This window comes from Typopeltis vanoorti, chromosome 10 (assembly GCF_054136105.1).
Source record: "Typopeltis vanoorti isolate ZY-2024b chromosome 10, IOZ_Tvanoo_1.0, whole genome shotgun sequence".
Classification (NCBI taxonomy): Eukaryota; Metazoa; Arthropoda; class Arachnida; order Uropygi; family Thelyphonidae; genus Typopeltis; species Typopeltis vanoorti.
Window position 1 is genome coordinate 6883957 of NC_143558.1, and position 21529 is coordinate 6905485.

General features: G+C 35.0%; 1 protein-coding gene across 1 annotated transcript in view; it reads left to right on the plus strand.

Moving 5' to 3' along the window:
- Positions 1 to 21529, plus strand: part of PolA2 (DNA polymerase alpha subunit B) — a 139019-nt gene that overhangs the window by 58233 nt on the left and 59257 nt on the right. The window contains exons 10-11 of the mRNA XM_090399164.1: positions 13100 to 13218; positions 13652 to 13690. Coding sequence (XP_090255290.1) covers positions 13100 to 13218; positions 13652 to 13690 — 158 coding nt within the window. The remainder of the gene's footprint in view (positions 1 to 13099; positions 13219 to 13651; positions 13691 to 21529) is intronic.

Genomic DNA, 21529 nt, shown 5'->3' on the forward strand with positions numbered 1-21529 from the left:
GGACATTAGGTCAGAAGCCCTGGTCGGTTCTCCACATTCCTTTAACGGCTATGTGGAGGTCTCCTCTCAGTTATACAGCTTTGACTCTTATGTTTATTACCATGTTCATAAAATGAAGTTGAAAACAACAGGTCCTCACATGAGGATACTATGTTTGTAAGGTAATCTATGCAGCAAATAGTTTGAGGCTAGAAAGTTCTTGTACAATATTTTTATAATTTTTTATTTTATTTTTGCAAATATAAATGAATAGTAAGTGTGTTAATTGGCATTATCATTTCTTTTACAGATAGATAACCAAAAGCCAGGTCCATCAGGCATAAAAAAGCCTATTTCTACAAGAGACTTACTGAAGAGGAGATTGAAAAACTGTTGAAGGAATCTGAAGATGGTTTGGAGTTGAGTGATTCTGATGATGATCCTACAGAAAGTGACAGTTTAAGTGAAGACAGCGATGTTCCGTGTCTTTCCCCTGTTGGTCAGGCTCACAACGCTCAAAGTCCAGTGTACAAAATACAGCTGTTTCTGGTCATATGCCATTGCAGAGACAACCGGTGTGGTTTAGTGAGAAAGATATAATCCCTTTGCTGGTACTTAACCACAATTTAGAGGAAAACACCAAGTAAATATTCACGGAGAGAACCCTGTAGATTATTTTTCACAGCTGTTTCCAGATGAATTGATGGATGAAATTGTGAAAGCAAACTAATCTGCATGCATGCCGTGAAGGCAAAGATAATTTAACACTTACTGTGACTGAACTCAAAATTTACCTTGGAATTGTATTGCCATGAAATACCCACGTGTATGGCAGTATTGGTCTTCCGAACATGGACTGTGCATGGATGTTATAGCTGATGCTATGTCAGTAAACAGATGGGAGGATGTAAGGCGATATTTGCATTTTGTTGATTCAGACACAATACCTACCAACAATAAAGACAAATCAATACGTATAAGACCAGTGCTGCCAAAGTTTTATGAAACATTCCATGCTGCTGCTGTCATCCCAGAAGAATTTCAGAGTGTAGATGAGATGATGATTCCATTCAAAGGACATTCACAACTCAAATAATACTTACCTAAGAAACCAAATAAATGGTGTTTGAAAATGTGGGTGAGGGCGGGCAATTCAGACTATCTATATTGTTTTGATCTTTATGTAGGTGCAGATCCTGGAAGACAAAATTCAGACTCATTCAGTGCAAGTGAAAATGTAGTACTTAGGTTTTGTCATGATCTTGCTGGTAAGAACCTCAAGGTATACACAGACAACTTCTTCACAAGCATCTCCCTAATTAAGAAACTAAAGGAAGATGATATTTGTTATGTGGTTACATGCAGAAGAAATCGACTTTGAGGTGCTGACAACAAACTGAAAAATGAAAAGATTTGCAGAAGATGGGACGAGGAAATATGTCAGTTACTACACCCTCTGATGGAATTACTGTCACTAGATGGGTTGATAACCCAATAGTACATGTGGTATCTAGTTAGGAAAGGAGCCTGTCAGTGTATGTCAGAGGTTCAGCCAGAAAGAAAAAAGTATGTTGAAATTCCACTACCTCACAGCATTGCTGTTTATAACAAACATATGGGTGGAGTGGACCTTATGGACTCTCTTGTGGCTTTGTATCGAAATGATACCAAGAACAAACGATGGTATATGCACGGATCATTTGGAAATGGGAAGAAAAAGAAAAATTGGATTTGTTGGAATTCAAATCAAGAGTGGCAACTGCTTTGATATATCAAGGTTTAGCTCAGCTAGGTACAAAGAAACGAGGACACCCTTCAGACACCACCAGCACTAAAGAAACGCAAAACTCTGTGCAACATGAGAAACGATTTGATGCCGGTGGACACTTCCCAAAGAAGACAACAGGTACTAATGCCAATTATTACAGAGATGTATACTGCAAGAGTAAAACAAGATACATCTGTGGTAGATGTGAGGTTCCAATCTGTCCGGAATGTTTTCAGTCTTTTCATACAAAATGAGGCAAAGAGAATAAGACTGTTCTTGATTTACATAGCTCTACTGCAAATTCTAATTGTTCTACTTTTTTGTATGTACTAAGTAATCCAAATTTTGATCATTCATGCAGTGTTTCAGCAAAATATAAATTGTTTATAAGCTGTTTTTTTTTCTTGTAATGTCTTTCAATGAAAATAAATTCCTTAGTCTAAGTCATTTCCATAGAAATATGTCTGTAGTCTGTTGGCATTAGTGCATGATGTCCTCGGATGAGGACATCATGCACTAACCCCAACATAATTTTTTAAAGCCAACAACAGGACATAATTTTTTATATGTACAGGACATAAATTTAGCAAAATTAATGAATTCATGGTAATATTGTGAGATTAAATGGTACTGTATCATGCCATTATAATTTTTTATAAATGAATATAAAAATTCATGCATGAGAGGATTAAAACATACAATGATTAGCATTTAATATACAAGTGAATTCTTGTAATTATCATTTAGTTATTATTTAGTCTGTCTTTGTATTTTTACTCTTTAAATATAAAAAAAAAGTGTCTTTAGTTAACAAGTAGAACTTAAGCTGTTTTGGTTTATACTAGATCCATCATTTTGTTTTGTCTGATGTTGCCACTAAAATGGTCCAGTTAAAACTGAAATCAGATAATTCAGCAAATTTTAGTGAAGATCCTAAATACCAAATTTCATTAAATTTCATTCAGGCAGAGCAGAGTTATTCATTTGTATAATTTTTCATGCGTACTATGTGAAGTAGTTTGTGTCTGTCATGAATCTCTTGACTCCATAGAAGCCTTTGATTTACTTTAGTGAATCAAATTTGTGTTTATGCAAATTTGACCTAACAAGAGGCCAATGTCTAGAGCAGAAGTTATTCAGAGTGATATATTCATGATGTTGATGATAGGTGTTATTATACAGACTCTTCTATGGAGTTGAGGACTTATTGGTGTAGCGCCTATTCCAGATCACAGTCCATTGTTCTTATCATATGTTTCTTTAAAAACATTCACTAAAGATTTACTTACAACACCTACTGGTAATCTGTTCCACACAATCACTACATGCCATGAGAAGAACCTGGACCTCATATGCTTCCTAATTATACCTTTATTCAATTCCAGGAATGATTCTGACTTCTTCCTTACCTCAAGATACAAAGGGTCAGATGTGTTTATCCTGTAAGATCACGATACCAACTTATATGCTTCTATCATATCTCTTCTCTCTGTTACTCACACTTTGAAGACTTTATCTTCTCTGAACCCAACTAATTATATCTGCACACGGCAGCCCAGATGTGATCTTATCAAAGCTTTGTCAACATTGCAGTTATCTGATGTGATGACTTAACCACTTTTGCAATATGATCCCTGAACTTTAATTGTCTACTATAACTCCCAAGTTCTTCACTTCATTGTCCACTTGTAGCAAATTACCATCATATAATACTCTACATGCAATGTCCTCAGTCCAGAATGCATAACCTTGCACCTAACAATATTGAACTGATATTCATTGTCATTTACCCAAATAATCAGTCAGTTCAAGTCAGCTTGCAAGTATTAGCAATGTCCCTATCACTCTCCCATACTTTGCATCATCTGCAAATAACTAGATATTACCCTCTAGATCTAAACCATCCCTATTATCATTAATATACAAATTAAATAACAATGTCCCAAGTGGATAACCTGGTACACCTCCAGTCACCCTTCTTCTCTTATATTCAGCATCTCCATATCACTTTCTAATAACTATTGGTCAACCACTCTTACATCCATATCACAAGTTTAGTCACATGGTATGTCCATTTCCCTTATGTTACTCTAGTATAGAATGTGAGCAGATTTCTGAAGCAAGATCTGCCGTTAAAAAAACCATGCTATCCTCTATGAAGGATTCTAGTACTGTCTACCTGCCTTTCAATGTAAATTCATAACTGTCTTTTCTGATACCTCGATGACCATAACAGATATACTGATTGGGCTCTAATTCATTGCATCAATTCTAACTCCACCACTGTATAATGAAATTATCTTGCTTTTTTTCCATTCATTAAGAATTATGTTCATGTTGAAACTCAAGTTAAATAAGTCAGAGGCACTGCTAATTTTCTTCCACATTTCTTTAGCTCCCTTGCCAGCATCTCATCCACTTTCACTGCAGTGTTCTAATCAAGCTTGTATAGCTTTAATACCTCCAACTCATCCATTTCTATCCTTTCATATAGTTTTACCTCAGCTTCAGAAGTAATGGATCTGCTTGGGATGTATACCTTACTAAGGTGATCACTTAACTCATTTATTTCCAAAGCATGTGACACTTTTGTTCTTTCCTTTCTTCTTCATTCACTAAGTTTATTTTTTTATTTTGTCTTTTTTTTTTTTTTTTTTCCTGTCACATAATGATAAAATTTTCTCAAATTTCCCTTTGCTTATAAGGAAAACTAATGCACACTAGTAAATGATATTTCCATATACAAATACACTCATATTCATAGATGCTGCATCACCTGCTGTAACCGTGTTTTTTTGATAATTAAATTTGAATGCCTATTTGAAAAGGGAATGAAGAAGGTAACATAACTTTTATTTTTGATTAATATTTGGGTCTTTGAGCTACTTATTAACCCGCAACAAAAACTAAAGCTTTTTTAAGTACTAAACTTAATTCGTATATGGTACATTTTAGGGTTATAATAGCATTACTTGCACTTTTTGTCCTCTGACAAGGGACAGAATCATCCTGAAAGATGCAGTTCATCACTACAGTAAAGTGTAGTGATGAACTGCATCTATCGTGATGCAACATGCAGTCCCAGATCATCTGACTGGCTGAGAATTTTACTGTTGACACCTGACTATCAGGGTTGAAGTTTTCCCCTGATCACCTTTGAACTGTCTGTCTGCCTGCCATTGGCATCCTGCAGGTTAAACTTTTTGTTGTCAAAAAAATTACTGTTTTCGACTGATCAGGGGTCCATTTAGCATGCTCTTTGTACCAATTTAACTGAGCCAGTCTCATTTATTTGGTTAACAAGGGTTTCTTATTTTAGTGAACCTGGCTATCAGTCCCTGTAGAATGAGTCCGATATCTACAGAACTTGCCACAACTCCTGTTTGTTCTTCCCAGTCTCGTTTCTCCAGATGACTCACAGTGATTTTTTTGAGGCAGAGCTGCTTTAGAACTCGATCTTGGCATGGTGTAGACTAGCCTTCTACCTGTCCCCTTCTTCCTTTCAGCAGATCTGGTTTCCATCACTTTCAACAGCAGTCGTACCACAGCAGATTGACTACAGGACACCCTTTTAACTATTTCACCTAGAGGAATAGCCTTCTCTATTCAAAGCTTGAATCACACTTTTTCTGTGGAGTGTTAACTGCATGTAACTAGCTATAGCAATCTCAGCCCAAAAATACAAAAATCAGCTGTTACTGTCTATTTATAGCATAAAAAATTCTGATGCAATAGCAGCAACTGTTATGTTATACAAAAACCCATGGGAATGATAGGAGGCAGTAATTCTCATTACTGCCTGCTTACTAAATACTATATTTATGTAAGCTGATGCAGTTTATATCAACATGAGTGTATATACCTTTATTCATGATACTTTTATCTTTAGTCAAACTGCATGATAGCCATTCCATTGATTGCTGCATATTCAAGTGAATTTTTAAAAGCTGAGTTGATTCATTAACCAAATTTCTTATCCCGCCATTATAGTCTGTATCACCTGCTCCAGTTTATGTAACAAAGTTCTGTGGTATCCTGTTGAATGATTTGCAAATTCCAGCAAGATCATCACATTACCATTTCCTTCCCACTCAACTGTCAATTTCTTATATCGTGAGTAAATCACTAAGGCAATACCTTCCCGTCATAAAACCATGCTGTTTCCACCCCTGAAATTGAGTATTATATTTCTTTCATTCCATGTCTGAATTCTATCTTAACTTCTCCAGTACCTTACCCACCACTCTAGAACTACTGATTGATGTATAATTTGCTACTTCAGTCTTAGAGGCTCGTTTATTAAGCAGAACTATTTTGCCTTCTTTCTACTCCCTTAGGACCTTACCAGTTCTGAGACTTAAACAGCTTGATTAGAGACATTGTCAATTCCCTAATATCTATGCTGATATCCCTTGACTGTATTTATTTTATATTCTGCAATATCTTAGGTACCTTATCTTGCACTTCATTATCTTCATCTGGATCATATACCCTTGCAAGTGATCATTTAGTAACTCAAGCCTTCTTTATTATACTAGTAACCCTTCTTTCTTGTGCCTTGTACTGCTCATGAACTTGTTGATTTTTTTGCAGCTCTGACTTTGATGCTCTTCATCCAACTTCTACCTGATTTATCCTCCTGACCTGGGTATTCATTCTGCTACTGTTTCTTTCACTTTTTTTATAATGATAATTATAAAAAAAGTGAAAGAAAAAAAATGGGAATGGGTCATTTAGAATAACGCATCAATATAGGGATGGGACTAAGGGATCACTGCATTTCATGTATACTAATGCCAGGAGTATTAGGAACAAGAAGGAAGAATTTTTGGCCTTGATTGGCTCTTCCTGGCCACAGGTTATTGGCATTAGTGAAACATGGCTGACGGAAGAAGATATAGTTAGTGGGATAGAATGTGTAGGTTATAGTGTGTTTAGGAGGGACAGAGAGAATAAAATGGGGGGAGGGGTATTATTGATGATAGCTGATGAACTGCAGCCAAGGAGAATTGAAGTTGTATCGCAGGATAGTGAAAGGAGCTCATTTGAGGCTATTTGGTGTGAGATTGAGACTGGCAGAATAAAATATACAGTTGGGTGCTGCTAATAGACCAGGTGATGGAATAGATGGTGGAGATAGTATGCATAGGGAAATTGATGAAATGAGTGGAAGGAGGGTAATTATTATGGGGGATTTCAACTATGGTAACATTGATTGGAAGGAGGAGAGGACACATGTGAGGAAGGAAAAGGATTTTATTCAGTTATTAAGGGATAACTATCTGAGACAGCATGTAATTGAAAATACTAGGGGGGTGAGAGTGCTTGACCTGGTAATAGCATCTGAGAATTTGACTGTAATGAATATGACCATGTTGCCACCTATTGGTGAGAGTGATCATAAGGTCTTGACCTGGGAAGTGGCTAAAAGTGTGGAATTTTCGATTAAGACAGGGTATATGTGGAATTACCGTGCTGGCAAGTATGACAAGCTTAGGAGATTGCTTGGATCAGTGCCATGGCATGTACAACTGCAAGGGCTGGACGTCGATAGAGCATGGGAAGGGGTCAAGGAGCATTTACAGGAGGTAATGGCTGATTGCATACCTAGGGTCCGAATAGTAAAACAAGTAGGGGTTAAATGGATGAATAACACCATTAAGCTTGAGCTGCAAAAAAAGAAACAACTGTGGAGGGAATTTAAAGAAAGGGGTGACCTGCAGGCACACGAACGGTATAAAGTGCAGGCCAGAAAGGTAACGAGTGTGGTAAAAAAAGCAAAAGCGGATTATGAAAGGAAACTAGCTTTGCAAGCAAAAGAGAATCCCAAACAGTTATGCTGCAAGCAAGGAAAAAACTGTACACGGCAAAATGATTTTAAGGAATGACGATGGTAAGGAGGTCACTGAATCAGTCGATATAGTGGAGTTACTGAGCGCGCACTTTGCAAAAGCATATCATCCAGGTGGTGACATTGAAAAAATGAAGGAACCATTAGTTTATTACGGGAATAGTGATGAATGAAGTGGAGGTGACTAGTCTATTACAGAACCTTAATGTGAACACATCTGTGGGATTGGATGGTATACCGGCACGGGTCTTGCGTGAAGCGGCTAAAGAATTATCAGTGCCCTTGACCATGTTGTTTAATCTGAGTCTCAGGTCTGGTTTAGTCCCGAAGGTGTGGAAAGAGGGGAAAATAGTTTCACTGCATAAAGGAGGATCCAAGACTACGGTTGTAAATTACCCACCGATCAGCATATCAGGGGTCGTTGTCAAGGTCTTAGAGAAAGTAGTCAAGGGAAAAATACAGGAATGGATTGATGAAAACGAGATACTGTACAGGGGAAAGCATGGCTTTGTGAAGGGTAGATCATGCTTCAGTAACTTGCTCAAGTTTTATAACAAGGTGACGGCTGAACTGGATAAGGGAAATGGGTTTACAGTGATACTGCTGGACCTGGCAAAGGCGTTTGACAGGATACCACATGGACTACTAATCCGTAAACTACAACATATGGGAATGGATATAGGATTGGTGAGATGGATAGATGGTTGGTTGATGGAGAGATATCAAAGAGTAGTTTATTCAGGAGTAGAGTCCAAAAGACGGCCTGTGACTAGTGGTGTGCCGCAGGGGTCTGTTCTTGGACCACTGCTGTTTAATCTGTTCATTAACGATATAGGGAAGGATCTAAGTGGAACGATTCATTTGTTTGCTGATGATGCAAAGTTGGGTAGGGCAATAGTGAATGCAGAAGATGTCAAAGGCTTGCAGGATGACTTAGATTGGAGTTCTGGGCTAAGGAGAATGGATGTCAATTTAATGTGACAAAATGTAAGGTTATGCATTTTGGGGTGAAAAGATTAGCAGCAGTATACCACATTGGTGGAACTGTACTCCAAGAGATTGATGAGGCCAGGGACTTGGGAGTGTTGGTAGATAGGGAGATGAAGTTTAGGGGGCACATTGCAAAAGTAGCTAAATCAGCTCATCAACTCACTTGGTTGTTGAAAAATACCTTGACGAGCAGAGACAAGCAAGTTATTGTACCTCTGTACCGAGCCTTGATAAGACCTCATCTCGACTACTGTGCCCAGATTTGGTCACCTAGGTTCCTTCTTGATGGGGAGGAGGTGGAGAGGATCTAGAGGCGAGTGACTAAGATGATAACAGGTCTATGGAATGAACTATATGAGAACAGGTTGAAGATTTGTGGGTTGCAGAAACTAGTTGATAGGCGGAGGAGGGGAGATATGATTGAGACATTCAAATTGCTAAAGGGATTCTATAGGATTAATTCAGAGGATATTTTTGAGATCAGGACTGGTGGTGGGAGAACTAGGGGACACCTTTGGAAGCTGGGCAAGAGTGTGGTTAGCAGGGGTGTTAGAGCTGGGTTCTTTACTTTTAGAGTGGTAAATGAGTGGAATAAGCTGCCAGAGTCTGTTGTGGGTGCTATGACGGTGAACGAGTTCAAGACAAGGTATGATAGATACTGTGAGATTGTAATCGCATAGTTGTGTGGACATGATGTTTAGGGCCTCTCTCGATGAGTCTAAGGACTCCTGGAGTCGCCCGAAATAATAATAATAATAGCATTTGTGTCATGGTTTGTCAGTTTTATATACTGTTGATTTTGTGAGAAAAGTTTGGGAAGAGAACATTTTTGCTGTTGTATGAACTTCATTCATACTACCGCAGATAGGTATAGTATTATGGTATATATAGATCAGTGGTGCACTCAGGATTTAATCTTGGGGAGAGCCGAGTTGAACAGATAAAAATATTTTTAATGCATATTCAGTAAAATTCATTAGGTAATTATAATTTATTAATTTATTATAAAATTATTATTATTAATTTACTTTAAAAATTTATTTAAAGAATAAAATCCAGTTTTCTTTTTTTTTAAAAAAAACTCTTGAATTACTTCAGTCATTACATTAATCTCTTTGGGTATATATAGCAAAACCAGTCTGTTGAGTCGTGATTATGTCATGGTAGATCTTAAATAGGTTTTTAAAAGACGTAAGGTAGAAAATGACCTTTGACTGATGCATGTTGTTACTGGAAGCGTTGCAAATATTTTTAATAAGTTATAGTTGTTAGAATATATCATTTTGCCACACTTCGAAACTGCATCAATGGCATTTTTGCATGGAGCTGTTGCAAACGGTTTTTCAAATTTTTTATACCACAACTTGAGATTGGACAAATGAAGTCGTGCTCAGTCTGCCTGAACAATAAATAAAAAAATGAATTTTAATTAGGAAAAGATTTTTGAAAAATTTCCTAGTATTTTTTTTTTTTTATTTTGGGGAGTGCCCGGGCCTCTTGCTCCCCCCCTCCCCCTCTGGGTGTGCCGCTGATATAGATAATCCTAGTTTCTATACTAACTTGATTCTAATGACCTGTTTCTTTATGATTAAAGTAAGAATAAATACTGCAATAGATTCATTGGGTGTCTGCTTACTGTGGACATCCAGATTAGTGTTTTTTGAAGCATTAAAAAAATCTGTCATATTTCATATAACTGTGATTTTCAGAAGCACATGAAAAAAATTTATATATCTATTTCAAATGAGTCATTTTGAGTCAAAGAGTGGATCAAATTTTGACCCATCTTATTCATAATTATTTAATTATGGATTAGATTTGTTTTTGTTTCATTCAGAGAGAGAGAGAGAGCAAGTCTACAATTTTTCATTGAATCTTATTCAAGATATGTTGTACAGGTAGCAATGAAAGGAGAAAGGGATGTGTAGGAAAACATTCGATGGTTAGGCATGAAATTCTCAGTCAAGAGGTTGTATTCAGAGTATATAGACATACGTGTTTTGGGATTTTGAAACACTGAACATATAATTAAAAGTGAATCTTAGTGATTCCATATAATTTTTTGAATTGATGAATTCTTTATGTTGAAAGATTAGTGGAGTATGAATTAATCCTGGGAAAGGATTAAAAACTATTTTATTTCTTTCAGTATTTCATCTCAGTTAGAGAGACATCTTTAGGAAGTACAAACTAACACTTTTAACACACTTACACAAAGGCAATACAGTACTAAATGAAACACATGTGGATATAACACTAGCATCCCATCTAGGTGGGGGACATCTTTAGGGGGCCTCAGTTGTAAACTGGGATCTCTGAGGCTTAATGTTTTCTATATTTTGGGAAGTCTCTTGAATCTGTATTTATTTAAATTAGGCTGATTTCTGAGGGCAGCTGCAGATTTTAAAAACAGTTTCCTTTCAAAATTTGCTATGATGGAGCATAGTGTTTTTTTTTTTTTTTTTTCAGTTGATCCTATGAGTAGTATCCAATACATGGTCTGCAAGAACAAATTTGACCATAGCCATGATTACAGATATATTTTTGTGTGTGTGTGTGTGTGTGTGTTCATCTCTGTGGATGTGGTTGATCTACTTGTCTGTCCGAAGTATGTCAATTTGTTGGAACAGGGGACTGTTATCTGCATTTGAACAATACTGTATAAATAAAGACAATCATCCAATGACTTTGAGGCATAGCTGATTTCAGACATGACAGAAAAGTGAATTCAGTTGTTGTTATTTGGAATTATAGACAAATCAACTAAGGCTGTGAGATCACATTATTATGTCTGTTCATTGATCATGTCTATCTGGCTGGTTTGCTTGTTTTTTTTTGAAATGAAAAACTCATGGTTCTAGGAGGGAAAGATGCTTACTGCTTCTCAATGATACTTTAATCTACCTGTTGAAAATCCACTTATAAAGTTCTTGTCAGAAATTTCTTGTTAAATCCCAACTAGTTCTTGTACTAGTTGGGATTCAAACCCAAGTCTTTGCAATCAGAGGGTATATTTCTCTTCTTTCTCAGTCATTTTCAATTATTGCTGGATGAAGGCCTCCCCAATGATCTTCCAATTTTCCCAGTCTTCTGCCATCCATCTCTTTCCAGGCAGTTTTGTCTATTCTATTTGATCTGTCTAATTTGTTTTTGGGCATCCTTGCCCAAAAACAAATTAGACAGTCTGCAAGAACCAACTGGAGTTAGGTAAGTTTGGATACCAACTGGAAGGAGAAGGCAAGGACACCCAATCAAAGGGTATAGTTGATACCAACTGAGCCACAGAAGCTCACTTGGACATAGTGGATTCTTGATTCTAAATAATTGATTTTATAAGGACTTTTCAGCTGAATGTAAGCTAGCCAGTCTCATATGAAAGGGTTAGTTTGTTTGTTTTTCCCAGAAAACTTTGTAAAATTTCCATTGCTGAAATGCTGAATATCAAACACCATGGAAAGATGAGAAGAGAACTGCAGAGCAAGTAATGAAGCATGTGAAGAAGCTGATGACTAAATAGTGAATGATTTTGTGCAGAAGAACGGTTTACTATATGTGTTACAATATTATCATTTTAAATGAACAAAAACTAACATCTGGTATCTGGTGAGTTAAGTAGAATGCTACACTCTCTTTCCTTTGAAGGGAACAAAATATCCTTTTCCCTCCTAAATGAATTTCGTGACAATATTGAAAAGTTATAAAGCTTGTATAATCATCTCTCATTATAGCAAACTCATAGAAGGTCACAAGAATAGTTTGTTATAATGGATAGTTTGCTATAGTGAAATCATACTATCCTAGTATTTGTACTTATGAAACTTTGGTCCAGAATTTACAATAGTCTATTATGAGCAGGTTTCATTTCATATTGTGATATTTGTTATAATGAGAGTTGACTAGGAAAATTGATCAAATTGCAGACATTCTAATACATGTTTTTATTTTTTATTTCCTTTCAACCATTGATGCTATTCAAATAAGATCAGTTAATGTATATTTTACTGGTGAATGCTCATACTAAATTATTCACAGAAATGCCTGATAATGGTAATTTTTTTTGCACTACTAAGTATTTTTCTTATATTTCAAAAATTCTAGAAAGCAGTTTTCTTATTTGAAGAAATACCACATTTGTAACCCTTTTTATGCACTTTTTTATGTAAAAATTTCAGGAATTCTGAATATCTTTCAGAATTTTGAAAACTTTATTACATAACCAACTTTCCTATGGATAATATCTAATAAGTATGTTTTCACATTTTTCCTTTGGTCTGGTGTGAATTATCAATTTTTGCTTTGTTTTGTAATGTTTCTTTAACTTTGTCTTTTCCTTCTTTTCTTTTCTTTTCTTTTTTTTTTTTTTTTTGCATGTAGTCGTTCTCCTTTCCTCCCTTCAAAGATGTCACTAAACATTTTTCATTCAAAATTTTATTTAAAAAAATATTTGATTTTGATGTGCCTATTTTAGATGTTAAAAAATTTTGTCTAAAAAAACCAAAATTTATTTATAGAACCTCTTCAGTTCCTGGTAGCAGCTGGTCCATTTACAACATCAGACTCATTATCTTATGAACCTCTTTTTGACTTGCTCCGTTACCTTCACGATAATAGGCCACATGTATGCATATTGGTAGGTAAAAGTTTATCTTTCTTTTATTCACTTTAATTCAAGTTTAAGTTGTCCATTTTTCATAGGAACAATGCAGATTATATTTGGATTGTGTTGTGTGTGTTTGTAAGAAATGTAAGTAGCCAGGCTACTCATTTTTGAAACCTGAGGTATTCAATATAATACAATAAATCACTTTGACAGAATCATGAGGACAAAGGACTAGTTTGGAAAGTGGATAATAAACATCTTTTAGAACAGTATTTATGGGATTTTTTCCAGACTTTTCTGCATTTTGTATGGGTGATTTCACCACATTAGTGTTTGCTATACTGAGAGTGATTGTATCATTCTTTCATTTCAAATATGTTTCCTGTTCTTTCTTTTTTTTGTTTCTTTGTTTTTATCTGTATGACTGTTTTAGTGTAATGCTAATTTAACCATGTTGTTTCAGATTGGACCATTTGTGGATTGTAAGCATGAAGAGATAGAGGTAAGGAATTGGTAAAGAATTGTTAATTATATATTTTAATTTACACTATCATACTGTTGAAAGGTGGAAAAAGTAGGTTTAAGGAAATGAGTAAGAAGAGAAAATAGTGCTCTTGAACAAAGGTAAGCATTCAATCAGACCTGAATGAACATCAGTTTTTCTGGTGCATTTTTAAAAGTTATGAAGAAATTAATTAAATGCAGGAGTACAGCATAATTTATTTATTATCTTGCTTAAAGCCCCCCCCCCCCCACAAACAAAACATTTCATAAAGGTTTGTTTAAGTTAAGTGATATTACATCCCATATCGTTTCTTAGCCGAATAAGAAGCCTTGATATATCTTCATATATTTAATTATTAATATAATTAATAATTATGGCTCTTCATATATCTAATAATTTCATAAAGGTATTAAGTAAAACAGCTTGAAATGTAGCATTAAAAATTAGTCATGGTTGTGACTGTTTTATCATAATTCAAAGGAATTTAAAATTTAGTTGTCTTCAAAATGCAGTAATTCTTCACCATCTGCATTTATGGAGACACTGTCACTCAGTAAATTATAAATGATTAACTTGTTAAGTGAAAGCACTTCCATAAGTGCAACTGGAAGAATAAATATCTTGGTTAGAAAGACCTGGATTTGAATTCATCTGGAAACATAAGGAACATTTATAAAATTTTTCAATCAAAAATGAGTTAACCAATGTCATATGGATATAGTAAGATTTTTTTTCTTCCCAAAAGCTCTGCAACATGGCCATAACTAATCATTGGACCTAATTAAATCCTTCACTGATTCTATTATAAATAGTTTTTAAAATAAAAGTTCAGCATTAATTATGGTTTATTGCAGTTTTTAAATGTTTCTTCTTCTTTTTTCTCATCTGTCAGATGATGGGTTGAGTTCCCTGTTATTATTTTGTGAAATTTGTATTATAATTATGCAGAGTGCACTTGGTGTGATGATGTTCTTTGGTTGGAAAAACCATAGACACATAGAACATTTATAATGGCTTTTCATCTCAAGGTGAATTCACAGTCTCATATGGAAGTGACAGGATTTTTTCCTTCTACAGAGCAAAAAAAAAGTTATAAAAGAACACATATGACAAGGTAAGAAAAGCTGTTCAGAATGCTATAATTGATGTAAATGGGGCACTGTATTGAACAGTGCATAGTCTATATTTGAATTGCAAGTCAGCAGTGAGAATTAAATGAAGTATATGAAGTAATTTAATGTAAAATCAGATGTGAGACAAGGGTGTATGTCCACTGTTATTCATCATCTATATGAACAAACGTAGCATTAGGCCTGATATCGAAATTGGAGATATTCAACTCAACTTTTTATTTTATGCAGATGATGTTGTACTCTTAAACAAATTCAGTATAGGTCTGAAGGATTCCTTGACTAAATTGAATAACAGCTGCAATAAATTGGTATGAAAATCAATAATAACAATAAAAAAAAGATGGACTATGAAAATAGGAACACTGAAAACGTCAACTGCATTCTGAATAGAAAACTTATAGAACAAGTAAAACATTTCAGCTATTTAGACATGATTTTTAATGATGATGGCAAACTAAATAGACAACAGAATTATCAAAGCTGGTATTTTAAGGAGTCAGCTGAATAAATTTATTATTATTGTTATTCAGGCCTCCATGGAGTCAAAAGACTCATCGCGGTAGGTCCTTCCTAGGAAACACAAAGTCTATCAAGACTCCTTGTGGGAGGTCCCTCCTAGGAAACACAGTCTATCATACCACTCCTTAAACTTATTGACCATTCTTGCTTTCACCACTATCAGGCAATGCATTCCACGGTTCAACCACTCCTCACCCTCTTGCTCTTAGCTTCCTTTCGTAACTTCCAGGGATGACCCCTTGTCATCACTCCTTCCTGCTGTTCAACCAAGTGAAATAACTCCCCAGTGTCAACCCTGTAACCACCTCTCAACAGTTTAAAAGTCTCAATCATATCACTTCTCCTTCTTCTATCTACCAAACTCTGCAGGCCACATTCCCTCAGCCAATCCTCATAACTAACATTGTACAATCCTGAAACCATCTTTGTTATCCGCCTCTGTACCCTTTCCACAGTTAATTTATCCCCTTCAAATCCTGGGGACCAAATCTGAGAACAATAGTCTAATTGTGATCTGATCATGGTCTTATACAACGGAATGATAACTCTTTTATCTCTGCAGGTCACTGTCCTTCTCAGTATTGCAGCAGTCCTCTGAGTTACCTTCACCACCTTTGTAATATGTCCCCTGAATTTCAGGTTTCTATCAATCATCGACCTCAGATCTCTTGTCTTCCCTACTTCCTCCAGTACAACTCCTCCAATAGAGTATGAAGTGTCCCATCATTCTGTCCCAAACCTCAAGCCCTTACATTTTGCTGCATTAAACCGACACTCCCATTCATTTGCCCATCTGTCTAACTTATTCAAATCCTCTTGCAGGGCTACCACATCTGCACTATTACTAATAACCCTTCCCAGCTTCACGTCATCTGCAAACAACTGAATATCTCCCTGCAATCCACTGACAATGTCATTGATATAAAGGTTAAACAATATAGGTCCCAGTACTGAGCCCTGTGCAACCCCACTTGTAACCCACTGCCTCCTTGAAACTGCCCCACCATACACAACTCTCTGATACCTATCGGACAGCCAATCCCAAATCCAGTTGACCAATCTGACATCCAAACCCATGTGCTGCAACTTAAATATCACCTTATCATGTGGCACCCTGTCGAATGCCTTTGCTAAAATTAGTCAAAACACTAAACTAGCTGTATGCAAGACAGTGATCAAACCAATTTTATCTTATAGATATGAGAGCTCAGTTAGAAATAAAAGACATAAACAAAGACTGGATACCACAAATATGAGTTCTGAAAAAAAATGGAATTTGGCACAGGTCTTTCCCACCATAGGGCTTTATTGAAATTAAAATGGAGGCTCATGCATTTTTTTGTTCCAGGAGAAATTTATTCAAGATAATTACTTTCACAAAACAAATTAACTTTATAAACTAATTGCTCGTGCCCAAGTTTTAAAAAGTTTGCAATTTGTTCTAAATTAAGCCTTGTTTATTGTGTATTCATAACCCTAGTTGGAAATGATTTCACAGAATGCTTACACCCTCTGCACTTATACCATTCTCTTTATAGAAAACAAAACATAAATCTCATAATCAATTTCAAGATACGTACCCTCAAAGGAGTGTTCAGGCTACTGTGACAACACTGCATGATTAAGTTTAGACTATTACCAATCAGCATTTTCCTACAAAGTAGTTTATCACTTGTCAACACTCCAATATTGTCATATTTTTATATTTCTGTCTTCTAGGTCTTCCTCCAGTTCTGTTGCCTACTATTTTGGCAAATATGCCTTCTTGTTAACCTTTCCTCTCCTGTTCTGTTTAATTGATCACATTACCTTAGATTAGCTTTGGTCACACATTTCTGAATGCTAACAATGTCAAGTTCCTTTCTAATATCTTCATATTATCCTCCTAATATTTTGATTTTTCAATTTTAATATTGTGTCTCACAGTATGAAGAAGAAAATTGTTAGTTTGATATGTGGTATTTTTTTTCAAGTTGTTATACTTTTATTAACATGGAAAAAAATTATATGTGAGTCCTAGCAAAGTGAAACACATATAACGAGAGATATCTCATTATGCATATATATAATGAGATATCTCTAATTATAGCTTATTTCTAAATCTGGAAACTAATGAAACTCTTCTCCTAAAGAAAGTGTTGAATATTTTTGCGACATAGCTACCTAATTCACCCCCCCCCCTCCCATTATTATTTTTTCCAAAGTGGTTGTATCACCTTATGATTAGTAATAAAATTGCTCTTATTATAAATTATCATTATATCATGAATTATTTGATCTTGAGTGTGTGTGTGTGGGGGGGGGGGGATTGGTGGAATTAATATTGGCAAAATTGCTATCAGTCTTTTTCAGTGGTAAGGAATCTCAGCTTTCAGTCTGTTGCTAGGGCAGAGAAGATTATTAGTTATATTTCTAAGACAGCTTATTTCAGATGTGGCTACAGTTGCACTCTATTTATGAAACACACATGAGATCAAGGCAGTACTAGTGCCTTGGTCTTATGTGTGTTTCTGTCCAGAATACATCTGAAAATTATTATTATTAAGAGAGCCCTCCAGGGAGTTAAGGACTCATCGAGGGAGGCCATATATTACATGCACCAGCTATCGTACTTATTCTTGAATTCATTCACACTGCTTGCACTCACAACATTCAATGGCAATCCATTCCAATCATGCACTACCCTGTACGAGAAAAATCTAGCCCTCACCCCCTTCTTAGCGGCATTCATTCTTAGCTTCCAAGGATGCTAAAAATGAATGTCAAAAAGATAGCTAAAGGTACTAATAAATAAATATAACATTCAAACTAGCAACTATCATTAGCTCATCAAAGGATAGCCTCCATCCTCTCTCACATCCTGGAGTGTATGAAATATCAGGACACTTCATACATACACACTCTAGTATACGAAGTGTCCTATGACTGTAACTTGGCCTACTATAAGCAGAAAAATCTGTTAACATCTACCTCAGAGAACACAAAGGTTACATCCACTACAATGATTGCACCATTACAGCAAGTCAGAATTAGACTGGCATACCATGTCTTAGATCCTCATTCACACAGGATTAAATGGAAGAAAACTAATATGCTGTATAAAAGTTTTTGCAACAGTTACAGTTGTTAAGTCAGAGATACTGTACTGGTTTTAGAATCAGTAATGATAGTGAAACACTTTACTTAAAATTTGGGACATTGTCATTCTCAGGGCTCGAACAATATGTGCATGGTGAGTAGATTTTGCTAGCTGGCAAGTAGCTGCAGACTAGACAAAATATTTTTATTCAATAAAAAAAGATTCTCCAACCATGGTACAGCATTATTAATCATTTTATGGAATTCATGGTAACTTATTGGATATATCATTAATAAAATGGGAGGCAATTCTTGGAAGAACATTTTTTGTGGTCAGTAGGGTTTTGCATAATTTGTCAAGTCTTGGTCATTCATTCATTCTAAAATCAGTTCCAACCCATCTGCTGTAGGAATTTCTATTTATCGTGTATTAGACGGTTCTGAGTTAAGATAAATAGAACACTGGATCAATAGAGAATGCAGTTTGAGTTGAGTTGCTTATGCATTATAACAGTGTTCATACTATGATGATGCTCCTTATTTAAAATCCAACGAAATATTAGCCAGTCATTATATACCTTATTTAGTATTTATCATCTTAGAGTTGTTTAATACTGTTAAAACATAGATAAATTTGCTAATACTTCACTTCCTTATTATTTGTGGCTTATGAACACTGTGACCTTCAGGTTATGATCATCAGTTGGTATCTTGAGTTGGGTTTCTCCCAGCAGAAAAAGAGAGTTGCTGCTTCACAGGTCTAAAATGTAATGTCGGCATGACAGTAGCTGTACCAGAAGAGGAAACTGTTGTTAGCTGTTTGAGTTTCTTTCATTCTGGCACAATTTGCCAATCCCATGCTCATTGGCTGTTGAAAACTCTCATATCTGTAGTCAGGGCCAGTGCGAGGGTATCTGATGCCCCTAGGCAAAGAAAATTTAGGTGCCCCTATACAATGTCTCTATGCAGTAATTAGTGCGTCATTTTTTTTCGATACCCAAATTTGATTAGTGCGCCTATATATACATCTTAAAAATAAATGTTACAGATTTAAAATTTTTTCTGTCTATACATTTTTATGCCTAACTATTTTAAAAAATCGCTCACCAGAATTAAATAATTTAGTTATTGATTTTAAAACATTTTGCAAAGTTATTTTTAATGGCATACTACACTACTTCCATGTACACTATGTATACCAGGGTTTCCCAAACTGTGTTCCGTGAGAAGTTCCTGGAATTTGTTATTTTAGTTTTCTAAGCATTTTTTATGAATAAATATTTTATAGTGGAAATATTCTGAGGAGAATAATATTTGAGAATATGTCGAAAAGCTCGGACCCAGAATGCCTAATAACATTTGTGTATCATTAATTTTCACACATCGACACCTTTCAACGTTTGAGAAAGAGAATAGCGCTGTTTATGATCGGTCATAAAAATTGCCTGCAAGCGGATTATAACAATCCGTGGCGTATAATATTTTTCTTACAAGCGAAGTTTTTAAGCAGCAATGCAGAGGCTGACCTTGATGAATAGAGAAGCAATTAAAATGAAAAGCCAAACGGCTAGTTTTCTGGCAACATTTAAGGGATAAAAATCCTATGTTGTTATGTAGCCAGTAAGTGAAACTCAAGATCGAGAACTACGATCTATGAGTTTCAATGCTGAAAAACTATCGGCGAAGGCCGATAGTTTTTCAGCATTGAAACTCATAGATCGTAGTTCTCGATCTTGAGTTTCACTTACTGGCTATATAACAACATAGAATAGAGAAGCAGTAAAATTTGCAGAAGAGTAGAAGAGGCAATAGGGCCATACCATCGGTTGTATGAAAAAAAGAAACAAAATGCCTGCCAAACTGTGTTAGCTCAATTCTTTGTTAACAAGTAGAATAATAAAATTTATATTCTGAATATGTTTTATAGTCTTTCAGCTTCATGATTTTATTTTAACTAGGCCCTGAGGCATACCTTAATTCTTTTATAAAAAAAATTAAGGTTCTAAAAAGAAATTTGAGGAACGAATTATATTTTTTCCCATAGGTTATTATATTCGATTAGTGCGTTTTCGATTAATGTGCCTGTTTTAAAGAATGCATTAAGTGCACTAATCGAGGGATTGCTGTATATATATTTTGTCATACTCACACAAGCACACGTACACTTACACATGTGGATATTTATAAAAATAATATCATTATGAACATTTATTTATTTATATATAAATGTTTATATATAAAATTTATTAATCAAAACCAATACATTTGTATACATATATGATTACTCCTAATATTTGTATAGCAAGAAAATTATTACATTTTAAATACAAAAATTATGAAAAATTAATCTTTCAGGCTTTTGCTTTGGCAAAGTTTTGAATTAATTCATCTATATTGATTGTAGATGCAATTTCATGCTCTATAGATATTATTGCTAGACCAGTGTGTCGTTCCTGAGCCATCGTAGAGCCATTGTAAGTTTTTGTAAGTTTTAATTTCGAGAAACTCCTTTCTGAACTTACTACCGATACTGGCAATGTTGAAAAAATTCTCAAAGCAATAAACACATTTGGAACACTATTTTCTAAATTATTTTTGCATATGTATAACAGGACATCTAATGAGGAAGTATTTTCTGGAATTCGCCTTGCTATTATTTGTAATTCACTACAGAAATCTGTTCCGTCAATATCTCTAGAATTATCATGTGTTAAATAATATTCCAATATCAAATATTTTTTAAGCAGTTCTGCTGAAGTAATTTTTTGAAATTCATATATATTTAAAAGAAAACCAAACTTTTTGTTAATTGTAGACATGTGCTTGAATGTTTCATCAACAGATACAATTGCGGTATCAATAATTGAAAAATAAAAATCTTCCTTAAATTTTTGTTTAAAATCTGTTATGAATTCATCCTCTGCTTCATACTCAAATTATTTCTTTTTTTTTCTAAGTCTAACTGTTTCTTGTTCAAAATTAGGTGTTACACCTAAGACGTCAGCGATTTTATTTTTTCCTCATCTGTTAACATCTTTTCAAATTCATCCTCATTTCGGATTTTCATTAAGAAATTCTTTGTATGATTAATACAATTTATGGCATC